The sequence below is a fragment of the Neovison vison genome, chromosome 6 (genome assembly GCF_020171115.1).
Source record: "Neovison vison isolate M4711 chromosome 6, ASM_NN_V1, whole genome shotgun sequence".
Taxonomy (NCBI): Eukaryota; Metazoa; Chordata; class Mammalia; order Carnivora; family Mustelidae; genus Neogale; species Neogale vison.
Genome location: NC_058096.1, coordinates 216,096,748 through 216,114,194, shown reverse-complemented (window position 1 = coordinate 216,114,194; position 17,447 = coordinate 216,096,748). Strand labels below are relative to the sequence as shown.

Sequence of the window (17,447 nt, the reverse complement as noted above, 5' to 3'; positions counted from 1 at the left end):
TTTTTCTTTTTTTCTTTCTTTTTTCTTTTTTTTTTTTTTTTTTTACAGTTCTTTATCACCTCCAACATGGACTCTGTCGTGATTTGAAACCTTCTGAATAAATAACAAGATGAAGGGAGGGCTGGAGGGGCTGAGCCCCCATCCCACGGCCCTGCCCCTGACCCCCAGGGATGTGGAAGACCCCCGGCCCCCCCCAGCCCCTGGGGTGAGGGGCTGGCCTCTGGAGAGGGGGCCTTGCTGGGCTGAGTTCTGTGTTTTAGAAAAAGAAGTCCCCTCCCAGACTTGGGGGTGTCAGGGGCCTAGGCCTCAGTGTGGGGGGGGGGGTGTGGGGAGGTGCCCCCTCTGCAGAGCCCGGCTGCCCCCGGGAAGGGGACAAACCCAGCCCTTATTGCTCACAGACGCCTCCTGCACGCTGCCCACGTGTGCACACGTGTCCCTGCGCTCGGAGGGCGGAGGGGAGAGAGCCCCAAGAAACAGCAGAGGGAGAGGGGTGGACCCGCTGGGGGGTGCGTGCCCTGCTGGAGGGGAGCTGGGAGGTCGGGAAGGACTTAAAAACCACAAGAATAAATAGGTTCGTGTATCAAGAACAAGCTAGGGTTTTCACCAGCTAAATAGGACTGAAAAAATTCTCAAGACGAGCAAAAATAATCCCATTAAGACCCCGGACGTCGCTGGCCGCGGGGAACGCCCCACAGAGCACACGCCCCCCTGGGCGCCGCTCAGCTACCATTACTGTTATTAATAATTATTATTACTTTAATGATTCCACTTCCCCTTTTATAAATAAATTAGGCATAACCACGTCTCAGCAAAACTTAAAGAAACAAAGAGAACATCGTGGTTCCTTTAAACTTGCAAACTGGATGAAGGAACAGAAATATACACAAATGTCCTTACAGGGCAACGAGGAGAATAAATAGTTAACATAGCAATAAGTTAAAACTACAAGAAGCTAAATTCGGCAAAAAAGTACAAGAAAGTTAACTGGTGCCAGTTTATGTCTTTTTTTTTTTCCTTTTTTTTTTTTTTAAATCTCTTCTGTGTGTTTTTTTTTCTTCCTTTTTTTGTCGCTTTTTTCCTCTTCTGTTTGTGTTTTTTTTTTTTTGTCGCTTTTTTGATTTTTTTTTTTTCTTTTTGTTCCTTGCAGCAGAAGCTCCACAGACGTTTACTAACAAACACCGGGAGGGGTCGGGGAGAGAGAGCTGGGCAGTCAGATGGGGCCATGGCCAGACACCAAGCGCAGGGACACCGGAGAAAGGGCGACTGAACTCAGGGTTTGCAATTCTCAGTTCCGACTGGGCCCACTGCGGGGGGTGGGGGGCTGCGAGGGCTCCCAGGGGCTCCGGCCTTCGGCTTCTGTTGGAATTTTTTCTTTCTTTTTCTCTCTTTTTTTCTTTTCTTTCTTTCTTTTTTTTTTTCTTTTTTTCTTTTTTTAATAAAGAATGAAAACTAGGGGAATGGAAAGTGTCTGGACTTTCCAGACAGAAGCCGGGGCTGGGGCTTGGGATGGGCGCTGCATCCCCGGCCCTCAGGAGTTTGGAAAGACGGAAAAACCCAACAAACTGAAAGGGGGTGACAAGTGGTGGCGGGGAAGGGAATTCGGGGCTGGGCCCCTGGGCCTGGCCACCGCAGGGTGAAGGTGGGGGCCTGGAGGGAACAGCGGGTACTTCCTGCTGGGGAGGCCTTGGGGAGGGAGAAGGCTCAGGGCCCAGCCTCCCACCTCAGCCTCTGGGCCAGGGCCTCGGCCCAGGAAGGTTCAGCCCCAGGGACAGGGGGTCCTTTGGCCTCAAGTGTTTGGGGGGGGGCTGCCTCCAGCCCACCATGACGCCAAAAGTGAAACGAGGTATCGTGTGTTTGGATGCATGGATGTTGTGTGTGCACGCCTGTGTTCGTGGGCGGCAGGGACCACTATGAGCCAGGAGAGAGCTCTGAAGAGAACCTGGGGCTGGGCTGAGCGGGGCCACGCGTCCGGAGGAGACCCAGGCGGCCTAGCCGGAGGAAGTAGACTGGGCCAGGCTCTGGGCCACGACCTCTCGCCTGGGCCTGAGGGATGCTATGGGCGTGTCGGTGTCTCCTGGGTGTTGTATCTCTATCTCCATGACGGGGTGACTAGGTTTGTGTGTCCGCGCATATCTGTCTCTGCTCTCACGTGTCGACGCGGAAATGTTCGCCTTCCGCACCCACCTGTGGCCACATTTGCCCATGACAGTGTTTTTGACCGTGGCCACGTTTGCGGAGCCCCCCCGCTTTGGTCTCCTGTGATTATCTATGTGTGTGTCTGCACGTCTGGTTCTAGCCAACGAGCTCCTGAAGGTGTCCGGGGCGTGTCTCTGGGTCTGTCAGTGCTTCTGTGTGTCTCTGTGGGGTGTATGTGTGTGTGTGTGTGTGTGTGTGTGTGCGCGCGTGCATGCCTCCACGTGTCATGTGGCTGTGTTTCTCTGTGTGGCCCCATGGACCCCCAGCCCCCAAGCCCTGCTCCCTACCCCTGCCCCAGTTGGTAAACATAACCTGCCAAAATATTTTCTTTTTTTTTTTTGTCTTTTTTTGTGTTTTTTTTTTTCAAGTTCAAGAATCCCCAGTAAAAATTCTCCACGAGGTCTTTTTTCCCTTTTTACAAAAATAGAGTTTTTCTTCCCCTCCCACCCCCCCCTTTTTTTTCATTTTGTTTCTGTTTCCAGCCCCTCCCCCTGCGCCTCATACTCCATCCAGCGGCTCTGGGCCAGGGATGCCCACACCCCTCCTCCGTTTCGCTTTTTTGGGGATTTTTAAACCTGTCCCCCCTCCCCTCAGGCTCATCTAGGTGTTGGGGAGGCCTGGGCAGGGGGGTCTGGGAGTGCACCCCCAGGACCCCTGCAAAGCCATCCCGTGGAGGGTGGTTGAAGGTGGGGCGGGGGCACATCTCTGCTTTCTTTTTAGCCGAAAAAAGAAACAAAAACCATCGCCGTGAACAAAACCAAGACGAGAGAGTGAACAGCCCAGCCTGGGGTGGGGGCAGGAGGATGGGGTGGGGGACCCCCAGGCACCCCCCCATTCCCTGCAGACTCTCCCCCCCCACCCCGAGTGCTCACCCTGTGGCTTCCGCAGGGACGCGGGGCCCTCGTGCCGTCGGTGGTCTGCCTGCGCTGTCTCTCTCGGGGCCCCTCTCTCTCTCTCTCTCTCTCTGCTGCCCGGGGAGGGTGGGGAGGGCGGGCGGCTGTGGCTCAGGCCTTGTGCTGTTTGCTGGTCTTGAAGGACACCTGCAGCACGCGCTCGCCCAGGCGGTAGCCGTTGAGGCTGGCGATGGCCATGGCCGCTTCGTCGTAGTTGGTCATCGTGACGAAGCCAAAGCCCTTGCACTTGTTGGTGGTGAAGTCGCGGATGACCTTGACGTTGGTGACTGCCCCAAAGGGCCCGAACAGCTGCCACAGCACGCTCTCGTCCGCCTCCGGCGACAGGTTGTACACGAAGATACACCAGCCAGCGCCTGCCGCACCCCCCGACAGGCCCACGCCCGCGAGGCCACTCATGCCGTCGATGGCGATGGGCGAGAACCTGGCGATGAGCGACAGGGGACTACTTTGGGGGTCACGCGGGCTCTGCCCTGACCCCCGGCACACCCCTGAGCCCCTGGGACCCCTGACGCCATGGTGACCTCAGGCCGAGCGGTGATCCCTGCATTGTCCTGACCCTGCCGAGGTCTCGTGACTTTTGCCCCGTGACCCCACCCGAGCCTCCATCCTGACCTGCAGCTGTGGCCTGAACTCTGACCTGATCTGAACGTCAGGCCCTCACCCAGTCTTGCCAGGAGCCTCCAGCTACACCCAGACCCCCTAACCTCTGACCTGACTAGGTCCTTGGCCTTGTGGACCCTGGCCCCTTCCCCACTCCTGATGAACTATCCTTCCCGAGGCACATGTTCCCCTCCACGGACCGCACCCTGCCACCCCTCCCTGGCTAGAGGCCCCCCACCAGGGGCAGCGCTCATCCCAGGCAGAGAGAGTGGCTGGAGGAGCCCCCCACTCTGGGACCAGGTCTCTAACTCATAAAGTGGTCTGCTGCCTTCCTCTGCCTCTTGCCAGCCTTTTCCTGCTCAAATTGTATATTTAGGATCCACTCCCCTTTCTCTGCGGGTTTTGCTCCAGCCGGAATGGCTCCCAGCACGGCAGCACCGGGGAGGGTTTGTTGACTGACTGTCAGAGGGCCCGAGTGAATGAACAGACAGGACTGGCTCCACCCTTGTTCCTCACTGCCTCCCTACAGTCCGGGCCTTGCTCAGCTCAGAGGGGGCCCCAGAGGGGACGAACAGCTTGCTGGCTGGCACCCTGGTCATGTCCGCGGTCTCGGCAGGGTCCCTGTCACCCCCTCTCCTGCCCCCTTCACAGCCCTGTTCACTGTTCCTGTCTCCTGCCCCACCAGGCAGAGATAATGAATAACGATAACAATAATCACAGGAGCCGCTGCCTTTTATTGAGCGCCCACTACGTGCCAAGCGCTGTGCTCAATGCCATGTCATCTCCACGGGATACCAAGTCTGGCTGGGCCACATTGGGTCCCCAGCCCTAAGCCCAGCGCCCGGCACTCAGTGTGTGCTCAACAGCTCCCCCTGCAGTAAACGCAGAGACCCTCTGGAGGGCAGGAATGGGGACAATGCCATGCAGGTCACAAGGTCCAGCCCAGACTCGGGGGTGAAAGGGGGTGTTCTGTGACCCTCAGCAAAAACCATTAGCAGTGGCAGATGGTTTTTTTTTCGGACAGTGTGGGAACCAGGGGGCATGGCTGTGACTGGGCCCATGGCCATGACCCCTTCCATGGGCTGGAGAGTGCCCTGCACAGGCCCTCCTGGGTTCGAATTCCATAGTAGCTCTTTCCAGGCATTTACTAGGCTTCGTAGCCTCTAACTTTCCTAATGGACACACGACTCCCTGACCCCAGACAGGGGGCAGACACAGCTAAGCTGGCAGTCCCCGGGGGGAGATGGGGGAGGGTGGGTTCCAGCACTGGAGCAAGAGTCCGAGGAAGGACAGTGGGGAGCTGGGGACAGCAGGGCGGGGGCACTGTTACCTCTTGACTCCGTAGGCCATGTTGAGCAAGTTATCCAGCCTGTGGAAGCAAAAAGGGTGGTCACCCGTGGCCTCTGGCCACACCCCCAGCTGTGACTCTGGCCAGCCCTGGCCTGACTGCCCTCCCCGCCCCCACCCAGCAGGCCAGCAGCCCGGCCCTGCCCCCACCCGCCTGCTCCCCGCCCGGCTGGACACCGCCTGGCACGGAACGTGGTTGCTCGGGCACTGCCTCTCGCCCGCCCTGCCTCTGCCTGGCCTGTGCCCGCGTCCTGTCCTCCCCATCCCAGCCTGCCCAGTCCCACTCGCCTGCCCCCAGCCTGCGGGGCTCAGGTCCCCAAAAGGGGAGGTTCAGGTCTCTTTGGGGTAGTGCCTGGGCTGGGCAAGTGACAACACTTCGTGTTGCCTCAGGGTCCCTGTTTGTAAAATACCGACACTCCTCTCCCATGAGCACACAGCATGGGACGCCAGCCCTGAGAGAGAGGGACCCCGATCAGGTGACTCTAAAATTTTTTTTTTTTTTTTGACTCTAAAATTCAAAGATTTTAGGTGCCAGGGTGGCTCAGTTGGTTAAGCATCTACCTTTGGCTCAGGTCATGATCCCAGGGTCCTGGGATTGACTCCCCCCAACCCACCCCCTTTGAGCTCTCTGCTCAGCTGGGAGTCGGCTTGTCCCTCTCCCTCTGCCTCCACCCTCCCCCTGCTTACACTCTCTCCTTCCCTCTCTCTAATAAATCTTTACAAAAAATAAAACTCTTAATGCCGATGCCACTCATAGTGCCCTGCGTACATTGAATGCCTGCTGTGTACAAGGGCTTGGCCTCAGCATCTGACATACACATTTCTCCTTTGCTGCCCTCAGTGGCCCCAGCGTGTGGACACCCTCCCAGGGTCCCTCTGCCTTGCAGGAATGGGGTTCAGGGAGGCTGGTTGCAAGGCCTCAGGGTGCCTGGGGCCTTACCGGAAGCGCTGCGTCTGATGGTGTAGGGGGCCTGCGTAGCGTCGGGCTGATGACTGGTAGAGGTGAGTGAGCAGGGCCTGGCCGGTCTTCTGACTTGGGTTGTTGGCGAACTTGACCGTGATGGGCTCCGCCGCGCCCAGCGGCTTCTGCCCGTTCAGTCCTTTGATGGCCTCCTCAGCCTCGATTCTCTTGTCAAAGCGGATGAATCCCACACCCCGAGAGACGCCTGTCAGGGAGTGAGGGCGTCCTGAGGACCCTGCCCCGTGATGTGACCCCCTTTCCCACTTCTCCGCCCCCGCCGTGCCCGCCTTCTCCACTTTGGTCCCACCTCCGTGCCTTTGCCCGGTGCCCTGCCAAGTGCATCGTCCCTGGCAGCCTGACCTGTGACCTGGTCCACCAGGATGCGGGAAGTGATGATGCGGCCATACTGGGAGAAGAGCTGCTCCATTTCCTTCTGGCTCATGGTCTTGGGGAGTCCACTGACATACAGGTTAGCATCACGGATGGATGCCGAACTGGGTCTGGCATAGGACACCTGCAGGGAGGGTAAGTGGACAGAGGTGAGGGAAGACCCATTTCACAGATGGGGAGACTGAGGCCATGTCTTGGCCACCAGCGAGCAGCAGAAGTGCCTCACCTGTTCATGCAATAAATATCTCTCAAGTCATCTCCATGGGCGGTGCTGAGGGCTTGAAGGAGGGGCCGTGGCTGTGGTTGATAATGTGGCCTGGCCTCCATAAAGGGGAAGGGAAACCTGTCACTGTCACTGGGTCCCGAGGTGGCACATGTCACCCTGAGGACCTCGAGTCCCCAGCTCCTGCTCTCACACCATACATTCCGTCAACAAGACATTTTCTGCTCCTTTGGAAAGTGAGCCCGGGACTCTGGCCCTTTTCTTTCTGACCATCCTGTGGCCCTCAGGGTCACTCAGGTCTTTAGCTGCCAGCTCAATGCTGATGACTCCCAAATGTCCATCCCCAGTGTGGGCCTGATCCCCAAGCTGCATACCTGTGTGACACCTGCCTCTGGGCACCCCCGAGGTCTCGCAGGGGATTCCACTCAGTGAGGCTGCATTTAGCTCCCAACTGTCCCCATGGATGCCCCAGTTCCGTAGCGGTAGCTTTATCCTCCTGGGTGCTCAGGTCCCCAGCCTCCGTTGTCCCTGATGCCCGTCTTTCACACCCACATCCAATCCACCATCGATTCCTCCTCATTACCCAGAATCCACACTTGCCCCCTACTTCCACTGCTGTGTCGTGGCCCACCACCCGCCATGGCTCACCCAGGCCAGTACAGCAGCCTCTACCCTGGTCCCCACTCCCACCCTAACCTCCCGTCTCTTTCCACCACAGCTGCCAGAGGGCACCTGTGAGAAACTGAGTCAGGGCTCATCCTTCCTTTGGTCAGAACCTTCTGTGGCTCCCACCTTCTCCAGAGTAAAAGTCCTTCTCACAGCCCACTAGGCCCTGAAACCTGCCCATCAGCCCACACCCTCACTCTCATCTCTGCCCAGACTTTCTGTTTCAGCCACACCAGTCCCTCCGTGTTCCCCAAACACACCAGGCACACTTCTGTCTCAGGGCCTTTGCTCTGGCTGTTCCCTTCAGCCTGGAACACCCTTCCTCCCCTTTCTTCTTCCAGTCTCAGCTGAAGGGTCTTCCCTGTCCTCTTCCATCTGAATTGGGTCCTCCGCTCCTCCCCGGCCCTGTCACTCTCTCCAAGCACTTCTCTCAGTGGTGAATTAGACACGTTTTAGTGTGATCACTCGATTTGTGTCATTAATTACGGTCCAGCCCAACAATGAAACTCTCTGCAGCTGTTTTAAAAAATGGTGGACATGTATATTTATTTCCCAGAAACAGTGGTGAGTATTGTAAACGGGGGGAAAGAAAAGTCCATTTATAAAGCAGCCTGCGGTGTGAGATGTGACCCCGTCTCATTGTGTGCTTATCTGTGTCCTGGAAACACAGTCTGGGGGGGCTACCCCAGATGCTAACAGGTTGACCCAGAGCTGGCGGGGGCCCTGGGGGGCACGAGCTTCTCTTTCCACTTATTTCTGCCACTGTCTATCCTCTGTAGCCTTCTAAATTAACCTCTGGGTAGATAAGGGTCATTGTCAAGGGCCGGGCTTTTTGTTTGGCGTGGTGAGCTGGGAGGGCATAGAACTTCATTAGAAATGACTAATTAAAAAACTAACAAAAGGCGAACATTGGGCTGGGGGGTGGGGGTCAAGGTGAAGGCGCTCCTAGGCTGGAGGTAGAGGGGTTCTAATTAACGCAATTGTGCGCACCTGGGGTCCTCCAGGAAACAAACCGAAACCCAGCAGCTGCTCCTCTCCCCGGTAATATTCATTCAAAATCACAGCCACGTACTCAATGGTTTCCACTCTGGCCTGTGAGTGTTGAGGCGTGAGGGCTTGTTGATGAATCAGACTTAGGGGTGAGGGGAAGATAGGCCTGAGCTCCTGGGTGGGTGTTTGGGGTAATCAGGGCTCATTTGAGGCATTGAGTAGGACTTCTGGGGTATTTCCCATCCCCCCCACGATGGGGGCTGACCCACGTCCCTCAGCTGAGTGTGGGCTCAGCCACACCCCCTCACCAGGACAGGACAAAGGCAGAATCTGCCAGAACACCCGGTTGGGACTGACCATACAACTGTGCCGCCCAGGCAGACACAGACACACAAGACACACAGACACACACACAGGGCCACCCCGCGCTCTGTACGGCCCCAGTGCCTAGACCAGCAGAAGGGGGACTCAGGCTGCAAAGACATTCCCAGAGGCTCTGGGGGTCTTGGATAAGTACAGTTAAGAGTCACAGAACTACACCGGTCACCACCGCACAAACCCACATCCCATATGGGGCACAGCCAGACACACCCACACAGCCCCAGCAGGTCACGGCCAGAGTCGCAGCGTGTCACAAAGCACCCGAGCGATAAACACCACGTCCCACAGACACACACTGACACAAAGTCTGTAATAGCCGGACTCACGTGACAACAGACACACAGTCACGGTGTCCCACAAACACAATGGCTCACAGCCCAGGGTATCGCACACACACGTTCACTCATGGCGTTGCGTGCACACAGTGGCCCTCTGGATTTGTCGCTCTCATGCCCCAGCGCTTCTGAGTCTAGTTGGCCATGGAGGGACCCATCAGGTCACGACCTCATCCTCCCCCACAACGCACAATGGGGAGAGGGAGAGATTCCTGCACCTCTGTGCCCAGAGAGAACTGGGGGCCAGATGGGCACCCCCAGCTCAGCCTCCCCCAAGGTTCCAGAGCAGATTTGTGGGGCGGAGTCCAGACACCCCCAGGCGAACCTAGAGAGGGGGGTTTCCATGGCGATCCCCCTCCAGGGAATCTGGGCTAGCAGAGTCCCAGCTGCAGCTGCTGAGAGGGGAGGTCATGGGGGGGGAGGGGCGTTGCACAAAGGTGGGGGAGGGGCTCGCCCCTAATCCCGCCCTCCCAGACCCTAATTAGGCTCCAGATGGCAGATGGGCCCCCACCCCTCCTCCATTTCCATGACAAAGGCGAGGGGGACTGCCCATCCGACCCTGGTCACTCTGTTACTGCCAATGGTATGGCTACCTCCCTAAGCTACCAGAGAATGTGCGGCTGGTATTCTGACAAATAAGGAAACAGAGTTTCAGAGAGGCAGAGCCATTGGGCCCCCGATGCCCAGTTAGGAACCCTTGGAGGAGAGTTTCAACCACTCAGGGGATGAGCCGTGGAGAAGGGCGGGTGGCAGTGGGGAAAAGGGTGCGTGGTGAGGGTGAGGGGCTGTAGGGGTTCAGTGGCAGTGACGGGGGCAGTCCAAGAGGGCAGTAATACGGGCGGATTGGGGACATTCGCAGACGGGCAGTCATGGGGGATGGGCAGCAGAGGGAAACGAGGGCACTAACCTTGATGGTCTTCGTCTGCAGTTTGAGGCCGTTGAGGGTGCTGATGGCTTTGTCTGCATCGTTGGGATCAGAGTAGTTCACAAACCCGTAACCGAGGCTCTGCCCTGTGGGCAGGACCAGAATGATGACCTCCCCAGACCTACCAGTGTCCTCCCAGACCCGGTCCTGAGAGGCTGACTGCCATCACTCAAGGTTATGAGTGGGTCCCCACCTTACTGTTCCCTGAGAGTACTACCTTGTCCCCAGGACACCTCCGATCCCCCAGAGTACTGCCTGCCCCCATCACCCCTGAGATACCCTGCCAGGGGTCACACCTGTCTCCCCATCAGATTCCCCAGGGTGCTACCTGCCCCCACCACACCTGTACTTCTGAGACTATCACCTCTGTCCCCTCCCTCCCCACCTGCCAGCAGCCACACCTGTGATCTTATCCCGAACCAACTTGCAGGATTCGATGTCACCAATGCTGCCAAAGAGACTCTTGAACTCATCCTGGGTCATGTTCTGGGGCAGGTAGTTGACGATGAGGTTGGTCTTGCTGTCATCAGTGGCTCCGTTTGTACCAAGGAGTGGCCCGTTGGGCAGGGCCGGGCCGGCCGGGCCCCCCGCCACCTGAGACTCCATGGCCCCGAGTATCTGCTGGAGACAACAGGCCACACCCGCTCACGGCCCAGTCCCCACACAGGCATCAGTGGGAGTGAGAGGGGCTCAGTGGTGATGGATCAGTCAAGTCTGACATGGGCTTAAACTTGGAGAGAGGAGAGTATTATTCTAATAATCCCTTCCACTCCTCCAGCATCAGGCATGCACCTTGCATGTGATTTTGCTTTCTATGTTTACTTGCTATGCTTGCTAGGTTTGCCTGTTCGTCTAAAATCAGTCTGTGCATTTCTTGAAGAAGAAGATGAACACTCTTGTCTTCAGAATAAGAAATATAATACCTCCCTGACGATGTCCTGCCCTCCTCCCACCAAAGGGAATTCCTATCCCAAATGTGTTAATATTTCTTTTGTTTCATGCATAATTATCCCCCTAGACATTTATCTCCCTCCCCCAGTTTTTCCGCTGAGCTGTTTTTTATTATTATTTTTTAAATGTATTTATTTGAGAGAGAGAGTGAGTAGGGGCAGAGGGAGAGGAAGAGAGAGAATCTCAAGCTGACTCCCTCCCACCCAACACTGAGCCTGATGTGGGGCTCAATTCCACAACCCTGAGATCATGACCTGACCTGAAATCAAAAGTCGGATGCCCAACTGAGTGAGCCACCCAGGAGCCCCAATTATCATGATTTTTTAAAAAAGATTTTATTTTTAAGGGGCACCTGGATGGCTCAGTTTGTTGAGTATCTGCCTTTGGTTCAGGTCATGATCCCGGTGTCCTGGGATCAAGCCTTGCATCCGACTCCCTGCTTAGTGGGGAGTCTGCTTCTCCCTCTGCCTCTCCCCCTGCTCATACTATCTCTCTCACTTACTCTCTTTCTCTCTCAAATAAAAAATAAGGGCACCTGGGTGGCTTAGTCTGTTAAGCGTCTGCCTTAGACTTGGATCATGATCCCAGGGTTCTGGGATTGAGTCCCACATGGGGGTCCCTGCTCAGTGGAGTGTCTGCTTCTCCCTTTCCTTCTGCTCGTGTTCTTTCTCTCTCTCCAAAAAATGAATAAAATCTTTTAAAAAATCAATAAAAATTAAAATAAAGTCTTCTAAAAACATATTTTTAAGTAATCTCTATATCACATGTGGGGCTCAACTCACAGCCCTGAGATCAAGAGTTGTGTGCTCTGACTGAGCCAGGTAGGTGCCCCTGAGCTATTTAAATATACAACATAATAACACCAGCAAACAATGACAGCTTTATTTTTTTTTTTATCTCCAATCTACACCTGTTATTTATTTTTCTTGTCTTATTGCAGGGGCTACAGTGCAATAGTGGCTTTTTAATTCATGATGTTAAATGAAATGCTTTAAACATTTCACAGATAAATTTGATTTTTGTTGTCGGTTTTCGCTTATGAATGTTTAATTTTATTCTTATTATCCCAAGATGATTTTTTTTAAAGAATGGATGTTGAATTTTATTTAATGTTTTTTCCTCCTGCATCTATTTCTTAATAATTGACATATAATATTACATTAGTTTCAGGTGTGTAACATAATGACTCAATATTTGTATGTATTGCAAAATTATCTCCACGATAAGTCTAGTCAACATCCATCACCATTCATAGTTATAATTTTTTTTTCCTGTGATGAGAACCTCTAAGATCTACTTCTTTAGCAATTATCAAATAAATTCTTCATGTATTTTACATATAAGGACCACACAGAGAAGAATTTTAAGGCCACATCTGTGCTCAGCAGGAAACAGTACTGGGATTATCTATAACGGATATAGGAAGGTAAAGCAGCCAGCCTTTCCTTAGGTATTCTTCGATGGCATGGTTGGCAGATGGGTGCCCTTACTTGAAAAATCAAATCGATTGGTAGGGTTTTCCGAAAGGGATGAATTAGGAAGGTTTAGAAGCCATATTCAGTTTCAGCAGGAGAGATCACTGTGATTGATTAGCAATGTCTTTGAGGCTACAGAATTAGGAAGTCGGCAGGTACATTTTATCTCAGCCCTCCCTGAGCCAAAACACAATACCATACTTGTTCCCAAATATTGGGCCTCCTGTGTGCTAGGCACAGTGCAAAGCCTTCTATAGGCAATGTTTATTTTTTTTTCTTATTCACAACCACCCTGAAAAGAGAGCTTAGTTTCCCCTGCCTAACAGATGCTGTGAACTAGATGGCTGTGTCCCCCTCAAATTCATATGTTGAAAACTTAATCCCCAATGTGATGGTATTTGGATGTGGAACCTTTGGGAGGTAATTAGGTCATGAGGGTGGAGCCCCCATGAATGGGATTCATGTCCTTATAAAAAGGGGCAAGGACGGGGAGCCTGGGTGGCTCAATCAGTTAAGCGTCTGCCTTTGGCTCAGGTCATGATCCCGGGGTCCTGGGATGGAGCCCTGCGTGGGGCTCCCTGCTCGGCGGAAAGCCTGCTTCTCCTTCTCCCACTCCCCCTACTTGTGTTCCCTCTCTCATTGTCTCTCTCTCTGTTAAATAAATAGAATCTTTAAAAAAAAAAAAAAAGGAGGGGGGACAGGATAGAAATGATCTCTCTCCACCAGGTCAGGACACAGCAAGAAGAGGTCCATCTGCAAAGCACGGAGCAACTCCTTACTAGGAAGCAACTCAGATGGTACCTTGATCTTAGACTTCCCAGCCTCCAGAAGATTTATGAGAAATAAATGTCTGTTGTTTAAGCTCCCCAGTTTATGGCATTTTGTTAGAGCAGCCTAAGCTGACTAAGACACCAGAGGGGGAAAGTGAAATTCAACAATGTTTTAAAAATTACTAAAGGTCACGCAGCTTATAAATGGAGAAATGGGGATTTGCACAGGAGCGTTTCTGATCGAGTGTCTGCATTTTCAGCTTCCACTGCCAACGGAAGAATAGTGCTAGCCCTAACCTTTCTCAGCTCCGTGTCCTCGGGTAGGCTTCATAATGCTCCTGGAGCTCTGCTCCACTTTGCTGCAAACTCCAAGTTATTGGCACAGTGACCCCAGGGAAGGATCTAAAACCACATGTGGGTGCAGCTGGAAAGTATTCTGGGATCAGGTCTGCCATGGGGACAATCACAGGAAGCAGCTTGTCGTGTCTGCCATCCCTGTTTCGTAATCCCGGCTATTAATACTGGTTCTGCCCCATTGGCATCTGTGGGCCAGGCACCGCGCGTTGCGAAGTGCTCCCAGGCATCATATCATGTATTTCTCCCAGTCATCTTTAGAGACAGCAAGAGTCTCCATTTTATAAGTGAGGCAACCGAGCCCAGAGACGCTGAGTGATATCAATGGCGAAGTCGATCTCAAACTTGGCTATGTTGGACACTAAAGCTGTTTCTAATGACAGAGACCAATGCATGAGGGCGGCTCTGGCACCTTACAGGTGTGTATTCTCAGGGATGATCTTAGCTCTTCTTCGAGCCTCTGCTGCCTTTCCATTTACTCTTATTAAAAGGATGGCACAGAGGGTCAACTCCCCTACGTCTCCAGTTGGCTGAGAGTGGCTGTCCGGGGGCTTCTGGGAGAGTTAGTTATTCTGAAGCCACATCCAGACTGAGCAGAAACACACCCCGGGGGTTGATTAGCAATGTCTGTCACAGGCACTTGCCATCAAACAGGAATGCACGCTATAGATCCGTGTCCAGTTTCGTAAGGTTAATACTCCACTTTGGCCACGTATTGAGGCCCTGCTATGTGCCAGACAAAATCCTTTCTGTGACAATTTCTTGGCAATTCTTCCAACATTGAACATTATGGGACTCTTTCCTTCATTTACCAGAAGAGGAAACTGAATCTCAATGAAGGATTTAGGAATTTACACAAGGCTAGGTGGCATGCAGATGGTGGATCAAGAATTCAAATCAGGAGCTTGGCCATCAGAGCCCACTTTACTAGTGGCCAAAAAGGCTAATAATAGTAAAAAAAAATAACAAAGTGAAACTGAGCCTGTACTCTACACCTAGCCCAGGCATCATGACATTTAAACCCACTCTGTTGGCTAAGTCTATCCATTCAATTCAACAAACAATTACTGGGTACCACCACGTGCTCCAACCTCCTCACTGTGTATCCGCTGACACACTGCTTCTCTGGGCCTCTTTCCCACCACTAAAGATATGGCACCAAAGTTTCCCACGCATGAAGATGGAACCTGAGTTCCCTTCCGGGCTTGGCAAACTAGAGTTCTGTGATTGGTTGATGACGTCTCCTATGGGACCCCCGCCCCCACCAAATAATTAGCAGTAACACAAAACGCTGTTTCAGGACCCAGCAGGTTGCAGCTTTGGAACCCCTACTATGTGCCAGGCACTGAGCAGGTGCAAAGGTTTCACTGACTTCCCACAACCACACTGAAAGCTGGAGGTCATCTGCTCCATTTCTCTCATGGAGAAATTGAGGGTCAGAGGGATTTGTGATTTGCCTGGGAGTGACCGGCGGCGGCGGAGGTAGTGATGAGGTTTGACTACTGATCTGATTATCCCAGAGCGTACAGAGCCACCGCAAACGTCCTCAACTTGGATGGGGTTAAAAGGTAATTGGGATCTTGAGGCCCAGCCGACTAATCTCCCCAGCACCCCATCTCCCTCCCATCTGTGCCAGAGCTTAGCAGGATCAGTGTCGCGTTTCCTCTGCAGCTCAGCCGGCTGAGCCGCTAATAGGGATCGGATTGGTGGAGATCACACCCGCCTGGCCCCAGCCCATGGCAAACGTGTGGCCTGGGATGACTCGGGGATCACAGGGACCTTGGAGGGCTGTTCCAGGTCAGGAGTGGAGGGGCGAAGTCAGAGGGGAGGAGGGCAGATCCAAGATGGGGAGGCAGAGATGATCGGGAGCAATGGAACCTTTCCTCCCAGTCTCTCCAGCTTTTCCTCTGGCTCTCCCTCTCTCTTTTTCTCTCCCTCTTCTCCCCCTGTTTCTCTGTCCTCCTGTCCCCTCTGAACCCGTCTGTCTCCCCCTCCCTTTCTCTGCTACTCTTTCTTCAACTCTTTTGCACCTTTGCACACACATATGACATACGGTTTTTGCAGGGAACACATCTGAGGGGAGACTTGTTCTGCAGACTCTCCTGTGACCGACCCCTTTGGCCCCAGCTGTGACCCCCTGGTCCCAGGAGCAGTGATAGATGTCTGGATACTGGCCACAATAGGGCATTGAGTGACTGTACATGCTAAGGCTGGGCCACCACGTGGTGCTAATTAGGCTTCTCACTTCTGGGTCCTCTTCCTCCATATAGGGCCCTTACTGTCTTAATTTATCCCCTCACTTTCTCCCACCTTGTCCCCCTGGTGGACTTCCAACGAAGTGCTCTCCAGGGGAGTAACCAGGCGTTCCAAGGCTTCAAGGCCCTTCTGTGACCTCTGACCACACCCTCGCCCCTTTGTGCATCAGTTTCCCTCTTTCAAATGAAGGAACAGATCAGAGGAATGGATGCTGGATAGCTGTGCGGGTTCTGAGGGTCCTCAGGAGGCTGCACTCACGTTCCTGCGACTGGGTTAGCCGCCTGAGGCCCAGAGAGAGGAGGGTGCCTGCCTGAGGTCACACAGCAGGGAAGCATGGCCTCTCGGTCCTCCTTTCTCCGAGCCAGGTGGGCGGGTCCCAGGGTCCCATGCAGGGAGGGAGTGCTGAGCATCCCTCCACCCACTGTGCTCGCCAAGCCTCCAAGAAGAGGCCCAGAAAGAGACACAGTGCACAGAGACACACACACACAGAGACCGGAAAGACCGTAAGTACGGAAGAAGGAGGCCTGGGCGCTGGGACCAGACAAAGGACGCGCGGCGGCGCGGGGAGCGGAGTCGCGCGGCGGGGGCGGGGGTGGAGCTGGGGTGGGGCTAGGACTGGCCAGCCCCGCCCCCGGGATACGCCCGGGTTGCCGAGTGGAAATCCGAGGGCTCGGGCGAGGCCGGGCCCTGGGGGCCCAAGGGGGCGGGGTCCAGATGGGCGGGGCAGGGGCGTGGTTATACAGGGCGTGGCCGGGCGTGGCCGCGGGTTCGGGAGCTGACCAGCTCGGTGGTTGCTGAAAGCATCCGGAGTGGGGCAAGCGGCGCGGGCGGGCGGGCGCTCTCAAGGTCACCCCGAGGCCCAGGGCCCTGGCGGGGTGGGGCGCCTGGCCCTGGGCTAGGAGACATCCCTGAGTTTCTTACCCCATCCCCCGTGAGGCGGGGGCCCAGGAGTCAGGAAGCCGCCCCCCCCCCCCGCAGGCCCTCCTCTCCCCTCCCCCTCCCCGAAGCCTGAGGCGCCCGCGCGAGGCTACGGCCCGCTAAGAAGCTCCGAGAAACAAAGGGACGCGGCGGCAGCGGCGGCGGGCCCGCGGGGCCTCCGGGCGCGCCCCCTCCTCTCCCCTCCCCGCTTGCCGCAAGGTCGACAGGCTCGAGGACAAGACGCCCGGCTCCCCGGGCGCGGCCAGGGCCCGGGGCGCGCGATCCGACGCTACCGGCTTTCCCGGGGTTCTCGGGGACGGCTTGCCGCCTTTTCCTGGCCCAGCACCAGTGACTGGGGCCCTGTGTTTGGCTGGGCGGCCTGCGGGGTCCGGGCCTGGATGGAGAAGGCATCCTCCGCCGCTGCGGCCCCTCCCCCATCAGGCCTGCTGGAGGGGGGCAATCCCGCTCCCAGGGCGCCCTAGGACGCCTCTCCAAATCAGAGTTCGGCTCCCTAAGGCCTCTCAGGCCAGACTCTATGCGCCCCCAGCACTCTGGGTGCGGCCCAGCCCACTCTCAGGGCCCGAGGATCGGTCCTACCCCCCCACCAGGGCCTAGCTAGGCCTGGTCCTACCCCCCCCCCCCGCCATCTCCGCGGAGCCTGTGCCTAACCCCTCCCCAACCAGGTTCCATCTCAGCGACAAGGGAATACCTACAGTGACCATTCTTGTGTGCCCAGCGGGCGCGGTCCGTGTTGAGGGCGGCTCCGGGGGTCGTGCACTCCTTGGGGGGCGCTCG

General features: G+C 55.2%; 1 protein-coding gene across 3 annotated transcripts; it reads right to left on the bottom strand.

Moving 5' to 3' along the window:
* Nucleotides 1-1,066: 1,066 nt before the first annotated feature.
* ELAVL3 (ELAV like RNA binding protein 3) lies at nucleotides 1,067-17,447 on the bottom strand. 3 transcript variants are annotated; one of them, XM_044254152.1, is made up of 7 exons: nucleotides 17,366-17,447; nucleotides 10,330-10,546; nucleotides 9,911-10,014; nucleotides 6,379-6,532; nucleotides 5,998-6,223; nucleotides 5,041-5,079; nucleotides 1,067-3,552 (listed from the first exon to the last, which is right to left on the bottom strand). In XM_044254152.1, the coding sequence occupies exons 1-7, from the start codon at nucleotides 17,372-17,374 to the stop codon at nucleotides 3,201-3,203; spliced, it is 1,101 nt and encodes a 366-aa protein (XP_044110087.1). In that variant the 5' UTR covers nucleotides 17,375-17,447; the 3' UTR covers nucleotides 1,067-3,200. The 3 variants fall into 3 exon arrangements, with proteins under 3 accessions (XP_044110087.1, XP_044110086.1, XP_044110089.1); XM_044254151.1 differs by having other exon boundaries at nucleotides 10,330-10,549; nucleotides 17,366-17,443; XM_044254154.1 differs by having other exon boundaries at nucleotides 1,067-3,531; nucleotides 10,330-10,549; nucleotides 17,366-17,443.

Excerpts from the sequence above, each read along its gene's own strand:
- ELAVL3 (XM_044254151.1), bottom strand. Across the intron at positions 6,533-9,910 it reads TGCAGACGAAGACCATCAAG|GTGTCCTATGCCAGACCCAG; the intron begins GTTAGTGCCCTC and ends CCCTCCCTGCAG. Across the intron at positions 6,224-6,378 it reads CCTGGTGGACCAGGTCACAG|GCGTCTCTCGGGGTGTGGGA; the intron begins GTCAGGCTGCCA and ends ACTCCCTGACAG.